General features: G+C 42.4%; 1 protein-coding gene across 3 annotated transcripts in view; it reads left to right on the top strand.

Annotated features, from left to right (window-relative positions):
• GABRG2 (gamma-aminobutyric acid type A receptor subunit gamma2) overlaps positions 1 to 17566 on the top strand; it is a 224204-nt gene extending 206638 nt beyond the window's left edge. For all 3 annotated transcript variants that reach the window (XM_033927639.1, XM_033927641.1, XM_033927640.1), the window contains exon 9: positions 16289 to 17566. In XM_033927639.1, the coding sequence (XP_033783530.1) occupies positions 16289 to 16564 (276 nt within the window). In that variant the 3' untranslated portion in view covers positions 16565 to 17566. The remainder of the gene's footprint in view (positions 1 to 16288) is intronic.
• The last annotated feature ends 233 nt before the right edge of the window (positions 17567 to 17799 follow it).

The raw sequence follows: 17799 nt of genomic DNA, 5'->3' as shown, positions 1-17799 counted from the left end.
ACAGAAGGATCACTCAACAGATTGTTACTTCTGTCTGACAAATGTATCTGGTTTCTCTGGTAAAAATAAGAAATCAATTGAATACCCCAATCTTTCTTCAGCCTTGAGACCAGTGCCTCATGATGATAGTCTTCTGGTACCGAAACCACTAGAGAAATAAGAATAGCCTTACTGAGTCAGACTAATGGTCCATCAAGCCCAGTAGCCCGTTCTCACGGTGGCTAATCCAGGTCACTAATACCTGGCCAAAATCCAACGTGTAGCAATATTCCATGGCTTCCCCCATGTCTTTCTCAATAACAGACTATGGACTATTCCTCCTGGAACTTGTCCAAACCTTTCTTAAAACTAACTAAGCTATCCGCTCTTACCACATCCTCTGGCAACGCGTTCCAGAACTTAACTATTCTCTGAGTGAAAAAAAATTTCCTCCTATTGGTTTTAAAAGTATTTCCCTGTAACTTCATCAAGTGTCCCCTAGTCTTTGTAATTTTTGACGGAGTGAAAAATCGATCCACTTGTACCCGTTCTACTTCACTCAGGATTTTGTAGACTTCAATCATATCTCCCCTCAGCCATATCTTTTCCAAGCTGAAGAGCCCTAACCTTTTTAGTCTTTCCTCATACGAGAAGCTTAAACAAAATCAACGAAGAATCTGCAATACACTGACAGTGACATTGATCCTGATTTGGAACCATGTACATCTGGTGAGCCTCGTCTTATAACACAGTCGGAATTAAACCACCTGGTCAGGAACTTAGGTTTGTCAAAAGCAAAAGCAGAATTATTGGGTTCAAGACTGCAGGGATGGTGTTTGCTCTCACTAGGTTTGAAAATTTCAGTCTTTGGAAGCCACCAAGATGATTTAACAAATTTCTTTGCACAGGATGAAAACCTCTGTATCTGCACTGACACTGAAAGGTTATTCACAGCTTTGGGTTGTATGCATGACCCACAGGAGTGGCATCATTTTATTGATTCATCAGTGTTAAGCCTCAAGGCTGTTTTGTTACAAGGTCTGTCGATACCTATTGGCTATGTTGCGCACATGGATGAAACAAATGAAAACATGGAATGGATGTTAAAGCGTATCCAGAACACAAAGTACAACTGGAACATCTGCGGTGATCTTAAAGCAATAGCTCTGCAACTTGGAATGCAGCTTGGATATACTAAGTACTGTTGTTTTATTTGTGAATGGGACAACCATGCTAAGGAGTTGCATTATATTCAAAAGAACAGGCCACTCCATAAGAATTTGGTTCCAAGACATAAAAATGTGGTACATGAACCACTTGTTGACCCGACAAAGATATTTTTGCCTCCTCTTCACATAAAACTTGGACTGATAAAAATTTTTGTAAAAGCAATGATCAAGGAAGGCAAAGGTTTTATTTATCTAAGACAGATGTTTCCAAGAACAACTGATGCCAAGATTAAAGAAAGTCAGTCCACCGATCAGACACATCATCAATGACAAAAGATTTGAAGATCTGTTAGTCGGACCAGAGAAAATTGCCTGGAAAGCATTCAAGGATGTTGTTGAGAATTTTCTTGGTAGTTACAGAGCACCAAACTATATTCAACTGGTTGACAAACTTCTTAGAGCATACAAAACCATGAAGTACAACATGTCACTGAAGATGCACTTTCTACATTCACACTTGGTCTTCTTCCCTGCAAATCTTGGTGCAGTCAGTGACAAACATAGCAAAAGGTTTCACCAGGACATTGGCACTATGGAAAAAAGATATCAGGGCAACTGGAATCCATCAATGCTGGATGACTATTATTGGACACTGCAACGAGATGCACCAGACTGAATACAAACGAAAATCAGCAGGAAGACACTTTTAGCCACAGTGAACTATCACAATATATTAGAAACTTTTTGGATTAAAACATGTTATAGTCAATTAAAGATACCATTGTGTTTCTCAAAATTCCTACGTGATACAGTCAGTGGGAAATTATATTTGTGTTTATTTTGAAGGGGGTCTGTCATAATCACCAGTTTGTTATAAGGAAGCAAAACGTTTGGAAAAATTTTGTTGTCCAGTGTATCCAATACCTTTTCCAATTAATTCCAGAGTGTAGCACAGTGGTTAAAGCTACAGCCTCCATACCCTGAGGTTGTGTTTTCAAGCCCGTGTTGCTCCTTGTGACCCTGGGCACATTAGATAAGAGTGTGAGCCTGCTAGAACAGACAGGGAAAAATGCTTGAGTACCTGAATAAATTCATGTAAACCATTCTGAGCTCCCCTGAGAGAATAAATAAATGTCAAATGCTATCAGGAGCAATGTTGTTTTAAATCCCTTCTTAAATGATTGAGGGGTACAGATAGGAGTTGAGGTAGGTTATAGGAATAGTCAGGGACCACAGCACAGGTGATAGACCTGAAGGGCCGCCGTGGGAGCAGACTGCTGGGCAGGATGGACCTCTGGTCTGACCCGGCGGAGGCAAATTCTTATGTTCTTATGTTCTTAAGTTGTAATAGCATGACCCTCAGGAGAAAGAGCATTCCACAACACAGGTTCTATAGCCTGAAACAGGGGTTTTCTACAGTATAACATTCTAATTTGATCCTGTGAACAGAGAGAATCTCTAATGATAGCATATTTGCTGAACTGAGTGCCCATTTTGGCTGATATAATTTTAACATTGATACCAGGATATTCATTGGGGAAATCCTGAAACCCGACTGGATTCCGGCCCTCAAGGACCGGAGTTGCCCACCTCTGATCTAGACTCTAGATATATGCTCACCTACCTGTAAAACAAGACAAAGATCATGAACATGGAAAATGATGAAGATTTTGAGTTTGAAGGCACTAGAAGTTGAAAAGGATTTCAATCTCCTGGGCTCTTTCGTAAACAAAGAAGCAACTAGCAGGGAAGAAACTCCAAACGAAGATGAGACTTGTCTACTCATTCATTTTCTCAGTGGTCACTTAAGGATGTGAAAGCTGGACGCTACATAAACAAGACAGAAAGAAGATTGCCTCATTTGAGGTTTGGTGCTGGAGAAGGATTTTTATGTGTGCTGTGGACCACAAGAAGAACTAACAAATCAATTCCAGAAGAGATCAAACTGGCTATGTCACTCCAAGCCCAAATGATGAAGTTATGACTGTCTTATTTTGATCATGCAGTTAGAAGAGAGAGAACACTGGAGAAGAACATCAGGTTTGGGAAGATCAAAGGAACCAGGCGAAGAGGGTGACCTGCAACCAGATGGCAGGACACGTTGAAAACAACCATAGAGATGATGCGGGAGGAACTTACCGAACTAGCACAAAATCAATTTTTAAAAAAAATCTGTAATTCATCTTGTCATTAGGACTCGAACATGAGTCAATGGCACCTAACACACACACCTGTAAAAAAGGTGTTATATAAGATATGCTCATACTCCCAGAATTGTGCCGGGCAAGTTTAGGGCATTTACATGCATAAGTGCACAAATACATATTAGTATAATCATTTTCATGTGGAATCAGCACATAAGTTTCAAGTTTATTTTGGTTTAATATACTACTTAAAACAATCCTAAGCGGTTTATATTAAAAAACGTAGGGGTCCTTTTACTAAAGCGTGTTAGCCATTTACTCACCTTAGTAAAAGGACCCTATAGTCTAAAAAAAAAATCTAAAACATGGGGAATTAACATGGATTAATTAAGATAACAAGGGGGTCAGCATAGGATATAAAATGAGAACAGCAAAGGTTCCATCATTTCATGTTAAAAAAAAAAAAATGAAATGGGGAAGGGGAAAAAACAAAAGGGAGTTGAATGAACTGACATCAGTATCCAGATTTATATCCCACTAGTCATTAAGCCCGTTACATTAACGGGTGCTAGAATACTGTTCACCCTCTATGTTGCCCCTTCCATTCACTGCCCTCTCTTCTCTTTCCATCCAGTGTGTGCCCCCTCTCTCTCTGTCCCATATGGCCTCTCTCCATCTCCTCTTTCCTTTTCCCTTGGTCTGGCATACCTTCCTCCTTCCCTCCATGCCCTGCCATCTGTTCTTCCCTCCAAGCCATTCTCCCCTGTGCTCACTTTCCTCCTTCAACTACTTCATCGGGCAACAGCAGCATTCACAATTCATTGCTGTTACTGGCTTCAGGTATTCCTCTCTGGCGGGTCCTGTGTTCATGAAGTAGGCAGGACCCGCCAGAGAGGAAGGCCTGAAGCCGCAACAGCAGCGAATTGTAAACGCTGCTGCTGCCTGAAGCACCCGAGGCAGACGGTTCTCTCCCCTCCCAGCCCAACCCCCGCTGACTCTGCGACCCTCCCGGCGAGATGACTTTAATAGCAAACCTCCCTCCAGCGTTGGCAGCCACGGCACGCTAAACAGGCTGGTTCGCGGCTTTCTTCTGCCGTTGAGTCTATCTGTCGCGTCATTGATGACATCATTAGTGACACGGCAGAGGGACTCAACTGCAGGAGAAAGTCGCGAAGCAGCCTGTTTAACATGCTGCGACTGGCAACGCTGGAGGGAGGTTTGTGTAGAAGCGATATGTGTCTATGTGTCTCTTCCCCTGCAGTACCTTTGCAGCACTTTGCTGCGGCGCATCCTCCCATCCTGAGTCTGTTTCTCCCGCTTTGTGTAGCCGCCGCATACGCACTCTGGCCACGGACCTACGGATCAGGGATTACAGATCATGCAGGTCTGAGTGCGCATGCGCGGCTAGCGTTTTATTATATAGGATAGGCATCTTTAAAAAGAAAGGTTTTGAGGTTTACTTTAAATTTGGCAGCTTTAGATTCTTGTCTCATATTTGAAGGGAGGAAGTTCTACAATGTGGGTGCCATTACCGAGAAAATTGTTTCACGGCTTGTATCGTAGACTATCCGGTGGATGGAAGGAATAGCAAGAAGATTTTGTTGTGGCGATTGAAGAACCCTAGACGTTGTGTATGGAATTAGCAGTCGATCTATGAAAGCTGGCAAGTGCCTGTTTTACAGAATTACGCTGTACGTGTGCGTACACATGTGCGAATGTGTGTGCTCATGCTGTATGGAGCTAGCACACTTTAATAAAAGGGCTCTAAAGTTTTATGTTTGAAAGTATGATGTCCAATTATGCATTTTGCAGAATTGGTAACTTACTTTATATTTATTATTATTTATAATCTGCCTTTATCCAAGTTAGAGAACAAAAGTACACATACACCATACAATAATGACATTCAAACTAACAAATAGTTTTTTTTTTGGATGCCTGAAGCACTTTGCGTCCATTTCTAAATTGTGATCGGAGACGTTACACCCTGAGGTAGCTGTAGAATGAAACGCTGGCCACCGTCGGTGTACCGATCATTTAAAGCTAAGTAGTGATAAGATATTTTTTATCTACCATTCAGTACTTCTATTTAAGAACTTTTTAATAGTGCAGAGTTTTTGTTATTTCAGGAGATTTTTTAGCCAATGAGGTGAATGCCTTACCACCGCTATTCCACCATTGTGGAGGTGGGAGGGCCCTTGTCTGAGGCTTTTTCCTCCGTTGATATCGACATTGAACCTGCACTTGTCTTTATTCCATCTGTAGACAACTGATATCCGACCATCGTAGAAGTTTTTTTCTATTACAATTGGGTTTCTACTGCATCTGTATTTTGTGGCTATATATTCAAACTAACAAAAACATAAAAAAAAAAAAATAAGTCCAAGTTCAAACGCAGTGGTGTAGCAAGGGAAAGAGTCCTCCAGGGCGGTGGTGCCCAGCATTGCTGCACCATACGCCTCAACCCACGTATCTCTTTCCCCTCGTGTATGTCTTTGTGTACCTCTTCAAAATCTTCCAAAGCAACCAGCAGCATCTGTTAGACTGAGTTTGGCTCCTCAGCTCTCCCTCTGATGTCATTTTCTGGTCCCATGACCAGGAAGTGACATGAGAAGAAAAGCTGAGGTTGGCACGAGCAGCAACTGAGATGCTGCTCGCTACTGCCAAAGATTTTCAAGAGGTGGGTGGGCAGAGAGCACCCGGGGAAAACCACCCTCTCCACCTCCCCTCGCTACACCACTGATCATAGGTAAATCAGGGCAGATGGTAGGCCAAACAAAAGTTGTTCCTTTACTAGGGTTACCAGATGTCCAGGAAAACCCAGACGTCCTTTTTATGGAGGACTGTCCGTCTTCTCGGATGGACTTTCCAAAACCTGGCAGTTTTTCCAGGTCTTGGAAAGCCCCAATGAGCTCCGGCTGCATCTGGAGGGCCTCTGAGTATACGGAGATGACGTCACACACATCCGTGCATGCTTAAGGCCCTCCAGATATGGCTGAAGTTTGGGGAAGAAGACAAGGCTTTGAGGGGGCGGGGCTGGGGCAGAACAGGGCGGGACTTGAGGCAGAACTAGGTGGGGATAGAGGCGGAACAAGGCAAGGATGGGGCAGGGCCGTGCATCCAGGTTTGTGAGGCTCCAAATATAGTAACCCTATCCTTTACTTATGTTTGAACAACCTCAAGTTTTCCTGCTTCCAGGGATCCAATGGTAGTTTATTCTATTCATATAGACCATCTTGTCGATAAGAAGGTACAATAGACCTGATATTCAGCACTATTTAGCCAGTTGAGAATGGTTCCCAGCCAGCTAAATAGCACATAGCCGGGTATCCAGCGATATTCAACAGGAAATAGCCGGCTATCTCTCGCTGAATATCTGGCTCAGCAGATTAGCCGGTGACTGGCTATTCTCTATCTTTGGCGCAGTATATAGGCTAGGATTTTCCTGGCTTAATGTAATGTAATGTAATGTAATTTATTTCTTATATACCGCTACATCCGTTAGGTTCTAAGCGGTTCACAGAAAATATATATTAAGATTATAAATAAGAAAGGTACTTAAAAAATTCCCTTACTGTCCCAAAGGCTCACAATCTAACTAAAGTACCTGGAGGGTAATAGAGAAGTGAAAAGTAGAGATAAAGGAAAAAAATAAAAAATAAAAATAAATATTTTAACAAGACAGCATTGATCTAAATACTTTGGAAGGTAGAAGAGAGTGGAGAAAGGAATAGATGCAGAAGGAGGAACCGTTCAACAATAGAATTCTGGAAAAATTTAAATGATAGAAATAGAACAAAACAATGAATAAGATTAAAAAATAATTCATAAACTGGAAAGAAAAAGAAAACATTGTCTTCAATCCACGGTTTCAGCGTCAGTGATGAAGTGGAGCAAGTAAGTTTAGGAGGAGCGATGACGTTCCCAGAAAAAGGGCTTCTTCAGGGAAGAGATTTGGTTGATAGTCCCAGGATGCCCATGTCTCCTCCCCTGCGATGGTCTCCTATCCAAGTATTCCTTCCCACGACACACTGCCCGTGCCCCAGCCGCCATCCTGAACTGTTGCTCCTGCCCTGTTGTTCCTGTGTTCACCGGCAAGAAGCTCTGGATAGAAGCCGGGCTAATGGACGATGGGACTCCGGGGCAGAAGTTCCCAGATTTCGGGCCGGGCAAGCGATGATCAGACCGTTGCCGCCGAAGTCAGTTGCGCAGGGGATAGGCGGAGGTGGCGAAAAGCACTGCACCGACCACGGGATGCTGAAGCCGGATATTGGGGGTGAGGCGGAGCCTCCACGGGCCAAGGGACTGGCCATTTCCTGTATCAGGCAGTTCGCTGAAGCCAGCGCTTCCTAAGCCCCCGCTGCCGCAGCTTGGCAGGTGACTCCCAGTGAGCTTCAGAAAAATTATCAAAAATTATCAAGCTGCGTTAGGTTTTTTTTTTAAATCACACGCTGTTGCTGTGAAGGCTCCAACGCTCATAGAATTCTATGAGCTTTGGAGATTTTACCGCAGCGGCCTGCAAAATACATCTAACGCAGCTCAATAAAAGGGGGCCATAAACACCTGTTGGTGTCTAACTCAGTCCACACCCAAATGCCACCATTAACCATTCCCTGTAGATGCTTCTGTTTAGACGCCTACTATGAGATTGTAGGCACTTACCAGCTAATTCATTAATTTTTTTAAAAATTTAATGGCACTTTCAATTAGCGCCAATTAAGCTGATTAAAAAGAAAAATAAAGTCAGGTGCCTACTGATAGGCACCTTTTATGGAATCAGGGATTTTGTCCTCCAAAGAATACCAGCATTTTAGTAGCCTACAATGTACCCTACTTCACTGAAAGCAAGACCAGTTTTCTCTTAAGTGCTGTACATTTCAATAGATAGTAGCAGGATACAGTGGCATAGTAAGAGGGGTGCAGGGGGGGTTGCAGCCCATGGTGGGCATGGTCTTTCTAAGGGTACAGCGGCACCCCCTCCTCCTCTCCACCCACCTGCTCATTCGCTTCCCGCTCCTCTCCGTGCCGCGCACGCCACTTGCCTTCCCCCATACCCTTTTTGGCGCTCTTTCGGATGTCACTTCCGGGACCCACACCTTGGATGTGCCGTCAAAGGGGAGCCAACACCAAAATTGAGCAGCATGCTGGTCACGCCAAAGAAGTTTAGAAGGTACGGGCCTACGGGGAAAGGGAAGGGGGCATGCGCGCGGCTGAGGGGATGGGGAAGAAAGCAGGGAAGGGGCCCCACAGCCCTGGGCGCCGCTCACCCACTCTACGCCACTGGCAGGATAACCCTCCTTTCATTCAATGTCAGACTTAATGTTATTCCCTTCATGATTATAATTGTCTTATCTTTTTAATTGCCAATGTTTTCAAATAAGCTTTCTTAATTATTTATTTTTTGTACATGCAAAAAAGAATAAACCAAAAAACAAACAATGATTTTCTTTCCTGTCTGCAAAACAAAAGCTTCTTCGGATGTTTACAACGAAGGTATAATGCTTTTGGAATGGTCATTCACTGCATGTGATTGATGTGATTGCTGAGTTATTAAAGAAGCTTAAATGATATTTTTTCTTTGTCCAACATTTAAGCCTTCTGTAGAAATGTGATGCTAGAGATTTTCCATATAAAATGCAACATATTAATTCAGTAGCTAAGGTACTGCCTTGCATTATCCTGTTATATTCAAAAGCTATCCATAATCTGAGATCACGTAAGCAGAGAAAAATAGATGTTTGCTATCACAATGTATGCTTTTCTCTTCCTCGCTTCTCTCTTACTCATCATCTGTACCAAGCATCATCATTATGCCTTTTCAGAACTTATACACGTCTTGAAATTTTATTGGTAAACCAAAACTAAAATGATGACTACAATTCTGAGATGCAATCAAAATCTGATATTAGTACTGCAATCAGTACCAGTGCTGTAATTTAGAGTTTTGAAAAGGTTTAAATTGCACAAATCTTCTAGTTCTGGGTCTTAAATCTGTTGCATATAATAACATATGGGAAAAGCTGCAGAAACTCATATTTAATTTGCTGGTTTTGTAAAACATATTGTAGATTCACACACACAAAGAAGCACATAGATGGCAATTCTATAACATAGGTGCTAACATTACCTACCCATTATGAGGGTAATTGTTTAGAATAATGGCATTTATTTGTGTATGTACACACAAAGGCCAGTTGCGTAGCCAGATCTGTTATTATGGGTAGGCCCACAGTTATGTTGGGTGGTCTTTCCCAAACTATTCCACCACAACATAATTTATCCTGTATCTTACCCTCTTTCCTTCTGCCCTTGAATCTGGCATTTGCCTCCACCTTCCCCTACCCATGGCTTAGCAACCTCCCTCCCCCTGAGTATCTCAGTTCCTGGGTGGCAGTGGTAGCAAAATGCATTGTGCAAACCCTGCAGGCTTCCATCTGTCATGTCCTGGTAGGGAAAAAACAGGAAATGACATCAGCGAGGGCGCAGCAGAGGAAAGTCTGTGGGGTCAGTGCAAGAAATAAATACATGTCACTGCTCCTGCCTGCAAAGGTGATGAGGTTTGGGAAGGAAGTTTAGAAAAGAGGGGAGTTGCCAGGCAATGGGTGGGGACATGTATGAAAGAGATGGGAGAAAGGCAGCCACTGTTGAATTGTCTTGGGTAGGCCTGAGCCAAGAATGGATGGGCCAGGTTTCACCCAGGCCCGTTCGTAGCTATGCCACTGACATACACATGAAAATGCCAAAAGTTCTGCAAATACCTGCTTAGCTTATATGGAGAACCAATTTTGATAGGACATCTAAGTCCGATTTTGAGGTTTCCCGCTAAATGTCCAAAGTCGTAAGCACAGAAACATCCATTTTTGAAGCCAAACCGCTAGACGTCCAAAAAAATATATCTTTTGCAAATCACCTGCTCGGTCTTCTAGGCCATCAGGACATCCAACCTTTATGATAAACCCCATTTTTGACCATAGAAACATTCAAGTTGAAAACGTCCAAACCCAGACCATTTGGACACAGGAGTGGCCATCAGTGTGATGGACTGGTCGCACAGACATGCCAACAGAGCAGTGGAACACCTTAGAAGGTACTGCTATGAACTTCACATAAAGAGTGCCAGAAGTATATCTCACCATATACCACTTATAATTTATGGTGAGCAAAACTCCCCCAAACCCTACTAGACCCACCTGTTTACCACCCCAATAGTCCTTATGGCTGCAGGTGGCACCTATATGGCAGTAGAGTAGGGTTTTGGTGAACTCACACTTTCCACCATAAATGTAGTGGTTAGAGTGCTTTATGGGACTGAGTTCGTCTCTCTATGGTTCACTAGTCCACCCACTAGGTTACTTAAGACACCTATGTGATGCTCAACTAGGCTTTCCCATACCAGCTGCTGATTTTCTAGAGACAGGTATGTACTCTTTCATTCAGATTTTGGGGGTGGGAATGGGAGAGGGTTAGTGCGGAATAGGGGAATGTGTGTTTGGGGGTCATACCTTAATGTATCTGGTGGTCATCTGATCAGTTTGGGTATCTTTGTGGCACTTAGACATTTCTAAAACAGATCTAGCTCTGGACATCTAAGTTCCATCCAGGGCATCCTGGAAAAGGTTTGATTATATGTGCTGGACGTCCAAGTTAAGCATGCCCAAAGCCCACCCAAAACACTCTTCCCAACACGCCCCCTGAAACTCTGGACACAACAGCAGGAGAAACGCCCTCTAGACATCCAGGAAAATGGTTTTGAATATAGGCACGATTAGGACGTATAAATCCTGACTTAGACAGATTTTTGGATGTCTTAGTTTTTTTTATTATGAGCCCCATAAGGATGGAGCTCAAATATACATAAATTATAGAACATTATGATTTATGCATGGTTCTGCAGTATTTAAGCAGTAACATATAAGCTTTATGGTCGATGTAGGTGCTGGTACTTAAATGTTAAGCAGGTATAGGCTGGTGCTGTATAAAGGAGAGTAGGCACCTGTGAGTTATTAACCTCTAATTTTGAGTTGTAAAGAAGGCATTATATAAATTTTTGCGGCTCCGCCTCTTGTACCTATGAGCTCCTCAGTTTTTACCTTCTACATGCGAGTTGAAGGTGTCTGATCTGCCCTGATATTTTTTTTTGGGGGGGGGAAATTATCCTGAATTTGAAGTCTGTACCTGTGGTGCAACCCTTTCACAGGGCACCTGCCTAGCTAGCCTGCACTAACACTTTTGGAAGGCTCGGAGACCATTTCCCTAGTAGCAAGGCTTGCGTCTGGTTACTACTAGAGCTTCAGCATAGGCTGTGTGACCCTGTGTTGTTTGGTCCTGAGGGCTCTATCGGATGCTGGCTGTGCTCCTTCCCCCCTCCCCCCCCCCCAAAAAAAAAAAGATGCATGAGGAGCTACGGGGTTCTGGGGTCTCAAGCTATTCCTGACTGGCAGCTCAAAAAAAGACAAGCATTTGGAGTCATTTGCTATGTTTGCCTGAGGCAGTAGTCTTCTCCATATTCCAGTTGCCATTTTAGCTAAAGCAGACACAGCACCCAGCATAACTATGAGTACAGACCATCAGGGTCCATGACAGACTTGGGGTGGGTCTTCCTTTATGGAGGTTTCAGGGGCTGGGATTTATGTCACCTACCTCCAAGAACTCCTGTCCTGACTTTTTTGTACTTTTATTTAGATCTCCTGGGCTGTTTCATGGAGCCAAAATGCTACCACCATGGTTATCTTGGATTTCTCAGTCTGATTTTAAAAGCTTCAATCTGCCTCCAAAGCACCTGAATTTTGTGGATAGTTTTGTTCCACCTTATTTTATGTTATGTTTCTATTGACATTGGCTGTTTTAATTGTATTTGGTTTTGGTGTAGTATTTGCAGGTCTACATTCGTTCCATATAGGCGTTTGATATCTTTTATGTGGTTTGTCTCATACCTTAACCACCATTGGCCCCTGAGGAAGGCGTGTTATCTGAAACACGGACCGTGTCGGGTCCCCTGGTTGGTAATAAGGTTGTATATTTTACTGCATTTTTTTCTACTAATAAATAATGCCTGCATCTTGTACATTATCTGCAGTTTGTTTGTTGTTTTTTGCCACCTTATTTTATGTTATGTTCCTATTGACATTGGCTGTTTTAATTGTATTTGGTTTTGGTGTTTTGTTTTGCTTTTTGTAATATCATATTTATTGGAGCAGAAACCAGTCGATAATACAAAACACATCCAAAGGTATATAGACATAATCAAGCAGAACAGTGGCAAATATATACAAAAACTGGGCAAGAATATAAAAGAAAAAAAGAAATATACATGCCAAGTACACGCAGATTGCAGAATGCCCCCTGAAGCAAAACCATAGAATGCTGGACAGGAGGCTGAACCACCGACTGGGGCTGCCTATTTTTAAATAGGAGAAAATAACCAATCACACGGAATCCCCAAACGATTCTAAACACATGCACACTCCAAAAACACGCATCAGACACTCACAGGCATGTCAATACACAAGTAGTCCAGCGAATGGCCACCCGGATGATCTCGGGACTCAAGGATCTCCCGTACGAGGAACGGCTGGATAAACTGCGGCTATACTCACTCAAGGAACGCAGAGAGAGGGGAGACATGATCGAGACATTCAAATATCTCACGGAGTGTATCGAGGTAGAAGAAGATATCTTCTTTCTCAAAGGTCCAACGGCAACAAGAGGACATCCATGGAAAATCAGGGGCGGGAAATTGCACGGTGATACCAGGAAATACTTTTTCACTGAAAGAGTGGTTGGTCGCTGGAATAATCTTCCACTTCAGGTGATCAAGGCAAGCAGCGTGCCTGATTTTAAGAAGAGATGGGATCATCAGTGGGATCTCTTCACAGAGTTAAGTAGGGGAGGGTCATTAGGGTGGGCAGACTGGATGGGCCGTGGCCCTTATCTGCCGTCTATTTCTATGTTTCTATGACAAACACACACACACACACACTCCAAAGATAGTACGATGCGTTGGGTGCTTAAGAAACAAAGGAAAAAAGAGAAGAGATCCATTTCCTCAGGTGTGTTCAAAAAGATGGTTTTATTATTGAAAACAACATGGGCCCTCGCTGGGTACAGTAGAAAGAAGCGGATATTTCTGGTGAACAGGGCGTTGCAGTAAGGAGCCATGGCTCTGCAGTGCGCTGAAACTTGAGGTGAAAAATAAGGATCTTAGTGCCCTCATAGACCAAGGCTCAGCCCTTGTGGTACTGGGCGAGAATTTTTTCTTTAGCCACATAGCTGAGAAAACGGGCTATCACTGGACGAGGCCTCAGATCGTCCTCTCGCCATTGCCCCACGCGATGGGCCTGGTCGATAGAATAGGGTGTTAGGAGGTTCTGCAGATCCAAGGCCTTGGGCAGCCAGCCCTTCAGCCAAATGCAAAGATCAACGTTGTGAATTGAGGCAGGGATGCCGATGACTTGGAGATTATTGCGACGCCCCCTGTTCTCCTGATCTTCAAGGTGCTCTGAGAGGGTACGATTCGTCGATTCCAAAGTGTGGAACCGCTCTTCATAATGAGCTGCGCTCTCCTTCTGTTGCGCTATACGATCTTCAGCGCCTTGCAGTCTTCCAGCATACGAGTCCAAACTCCTTTATATCCTCCATGAAGGTGTGTATTTTAGCGAGTTTGTCCTCCATGACGAGGGTAAGAGAGCTCGTCAGCTCCTGCACCGCGGCAGTCTCTAAAGTAAACATCGGCGCCTCATGGGATTCCGCCATCATGGGCTCCGGGCTTTCTACCTGTCCTTCACCCCGCGCTGCGGTTTAGCCGACATCCCTCGGAGGACGCTCAAAGGAGGAGAGGCGCTGCTCGTTGCGGTAATAATGAGCAGGAAGAAGCCAAAAGTGTAGCCGCAGATGCAAATATAAAAGGTCTGTGCAAGGTTTTACTGTGGCACGGCACGGAGCTGTGGAGGCGCACGTCCGTTCACTCTCCTGGCATCACGTGACCCCCAATTGTATTTGTTAAGAGCAGAACAGACTTGGCAAATTGGGGGGAGTTTCCCATGCCTCTCCTTTTTTATTTATCCTCATATAGGGGGGTCCTTTTACTATGGACGCATTAGCATTTAGTGCACGCTAAAATGGTAGCACGCCTTAGTAAAAGGACCCCATAGTGCTCTATGAACTGAGGAGCTACAGCACAAGCCAGAGATACAGAAGGTGGAGCCAAAAAAATTTACATGATGTCTTCTACATAACTTGCGATTAGAGGTGAATAACCCACTGGTTCAAGACTCATATGCCTTTGTATCGAGGTAATCTTCCTTTAATGCTAATAATTGCTTGCTACAAAGCCAATGTAAACCACTTAGCTATAAGTGGTATATAGAGTAAATAAATAAAACAATTATCAGTGCTAATTGGCTCATTATTTAATTAAGTTGTGCAACAAATCGGGCACCATTTATAGAGTTTGGGGGTTAACGTATATTAAATGCAAAAATAAAGGCCGTAATGATTTCTCCTGTTTTGAGTCTATAGTTCCCTCTAACCTACACATCACTTGTACAATCCCCACTCCCCATAAAAAGAGCACGAACAGGGGCAAAACCTTCTCATGCAGCTCAGAGGGAACACTGGTTGAAAATCTTCCCTATACTGTATCTCATGTGCCCTTAGATATTTAACAGGGTCTTAATTCTTTTTTTATATATATTTTTATTTATCAAATTTTATATTTTACAAATCAAGTAGCCACTTGTACAGAAAGTTGAAGAAAAGCAAGCAAATAAAATTCAAGAATTAAAATACATAATAATCAAATAACATAAATATTTAGCTTAAATTCAGCTCAAGTCCTCCATTTAGATCCAAGAAAAAATAGGCGAACATTTTAACAAATATTAACAAAATATTTGAATCAGATATATAAGAAAACAAGATCCCTTTAGCTGAGAGAGGATACCATTAAATTCAATTTGCACTTCACTTTTATTTCCCTTCATCCAGTCGAGTTCCTGCCAGAAAGGCTGTCAACTGGAAGGGTTCAAAGAAAACATATTTTTTCATACGATATTGTACTACACATTTACAAAAAAGTCCCTCCAAGGGATGTAACCCCTGGCTTCATCATAAGAAATTCTCGTGCAGAAAAACTTATACCATAAGAGTTAGCCTGAATATAGCGAGAATAGGGTCTTAATTCTGCAAAATTCACGATCCATATAGAGATATTCAGCATGGTAATATTTGGTCTGTTAAATATTATTGCCATATTTCATTTGGTCCTTTTGCATGCCACGGAATTTCATAGAGTAAAGGGCCAAATTTGTAAGATATTTGGGTTAGTTAAACTGTTAAAATATTATATATGCAACAAAATGCGGTGATGACTTTAGATAATTCTAGCTGTTAAAGCGTTATGGAGGTCACTGTATGCATAAGAAGCACCGTGATCTTTAAAATGAGTGCAGAAGGTCCATCAGAACATGAGAATTCTTTGTAAACAGTATTAAACATTCCTATGTACTTATTTCAGTAATGGTTAGCATTTTAAGCACAAAACTCAGTGCTCTTTTGCTACAGCAAAGCAATTATGTAAAAATATTTTCCTTAATTATCTTCCAATATTGAACAATAAAAATATGCTGAGAAAGCTTCCTTAGAGATGTGAAAGACAATCAAAATGAATGTTATATAATTTTAATATTACTTTAACCCAAAATACGATTGAACGTTTCTTTAGAGCACAATTAACTGAAAATGGGCCAGGAATCAGTAGGGCTTCTGTGGAGGGGCCATTGAGGCCACTAAGGCATAATGCTCTGTACCACAAGCAGAAATCCATGGTATTGCTGCATGAAAGACTGCAATGCATCACAAAATATGACCACAAGATCTCAAGTTAACTAATGTCACTACATTATGACCATTCATTGACAATTATTTCTAGGTCTAGCTACCAAGTTAAGCCTAAGTCATAGAAATATAGTAATGGTGTCTTCCTTCTCTTCATGCTAGGCCCCTACAATTGATATCCGGCCAAGATCAGCCACGGTTCAAATGAATAATGCCGCACACCTACAAGAACGAGATGAAGAATATGGATACGAGTGCCTTGATGGCAAGGACTGTGCCAGTTTCTTCTGCTGTTTTGAAGACTGCCGCACAGGGGCATGGCGGCATGGAAGAATACATATCCGCGTAGCCAAAATTGACTCCTATTCCAGAATCTTCTTCCCAACCGCCTTCTGTTTGTTTAACCTGGTATACTGGGTGTCCTACCTTTACCTTTGAAAGAGCGACATGAGCCTTACAAGTTTCTCGTCATGATGTTTTGTTTTCTACACTTAAAAGTATATGGGGTCAATACTCAAAATGGTTTATTTGGGCAGGAGAGGCTGCTGCCTGGTTAAACCCCGCTGAGTGAGCTTGAAGCCAAATTCAGCAGCACTTTATCAGTTAGTTCCAGTGAATATGTCAGACTGGCCATCCCTTAATAGGTTAGGTTAGGGGTGGGCTGGGCAAGGGACAGAGTCAGGATTGAGTGTCAATTTAGCCCATTAGGTCAATTTTCTGTCCGCTGACCTGCTAAGTAACAGAGTTAGGATAACAAAACAGCTGTTTTAACTTTATATGCTGAGTTAACCAGTTTCAATCGGAATATCTACTAGTGCCCAATTATCTCCCAGATCGGCAGACATACTCGGATGTTCATGCCAAGAGCTGTATATGTGCATTGAATATTCGGGGCTAGTTCAGCCCAAGGATACATGAGGCTTACTAGCTGCTTCCTGCTGAAGGTTGATTATTGGGCCCATATATGACGCACTTTCCAGTGGCCTGATTTCTCTAGTATTGTCTATAACATATCATGCATCTAAATACAATGCCATAGGGTTATTGCGATATTTAAAAAAAATTAAAATTAAAAAGAAAACAACGCATTTCTAGTTCCTACAGCAGCGACAAACACTAGAAAGAAATGTACATCGGAACATCCAATGTCAAGGTCCCCTCGTTTCTCACATGCAGCAGGTGATGGCTACTGGAATGCCTGATTGAAGGTATGTACAGTTTGCAGTAAATTATAAATAGGCTTCAACATTGTCCTCTGTAAACCGTTTCTTTGGCTTTCAAAAGACCCATTTTCCATGTCCAATACATGATATCAAGTTACAGCTAATTTATTTTTATTTTTCAAACCAGAAGTTTGCTATCATCTCTAAGAGCACATGTAAAATGCTGTAAATATTTTATTACCTGGTGGTGCATAACATTTAGTGCATGCAACTTGCTTCAGTCAAAAATAAAATAAATGGATCAAAGTACAGACCCGTAATGTTATGACTTTTATTTTGTGTCTTTGCCTATATTCATATAAGGGCCTTTTTGATCAAACTGCGTTAGAGGTTTTTAGCGTGAGCAAGCATAGTAAATGCTCCAACGCTCATAGAATTCCTATGAGTGTCGGAGAACTTACCTCGCCGATCAGCAGTAAAAACCTTTAGCGCAGCTTAATAAAATGGGAG

The sequence above is a fragment of the Geotrypetes seraphini genome, chromosome 18 (genome assembly GCF_902459505.1).
Source record: "Geotrypetes seraphini chromosome 18, aGeoSer1.1, whole genome shotgun sequence".
NCBI lineage: Eukaryota > Metazoa > Chordata > Amphibia > Gymnophiona > Dermophiidae > Geotrypetes > Geotrypetes seraphini.
This window is presented reverse-complemented; position numbering and strand designations above follow the sequence as displayed.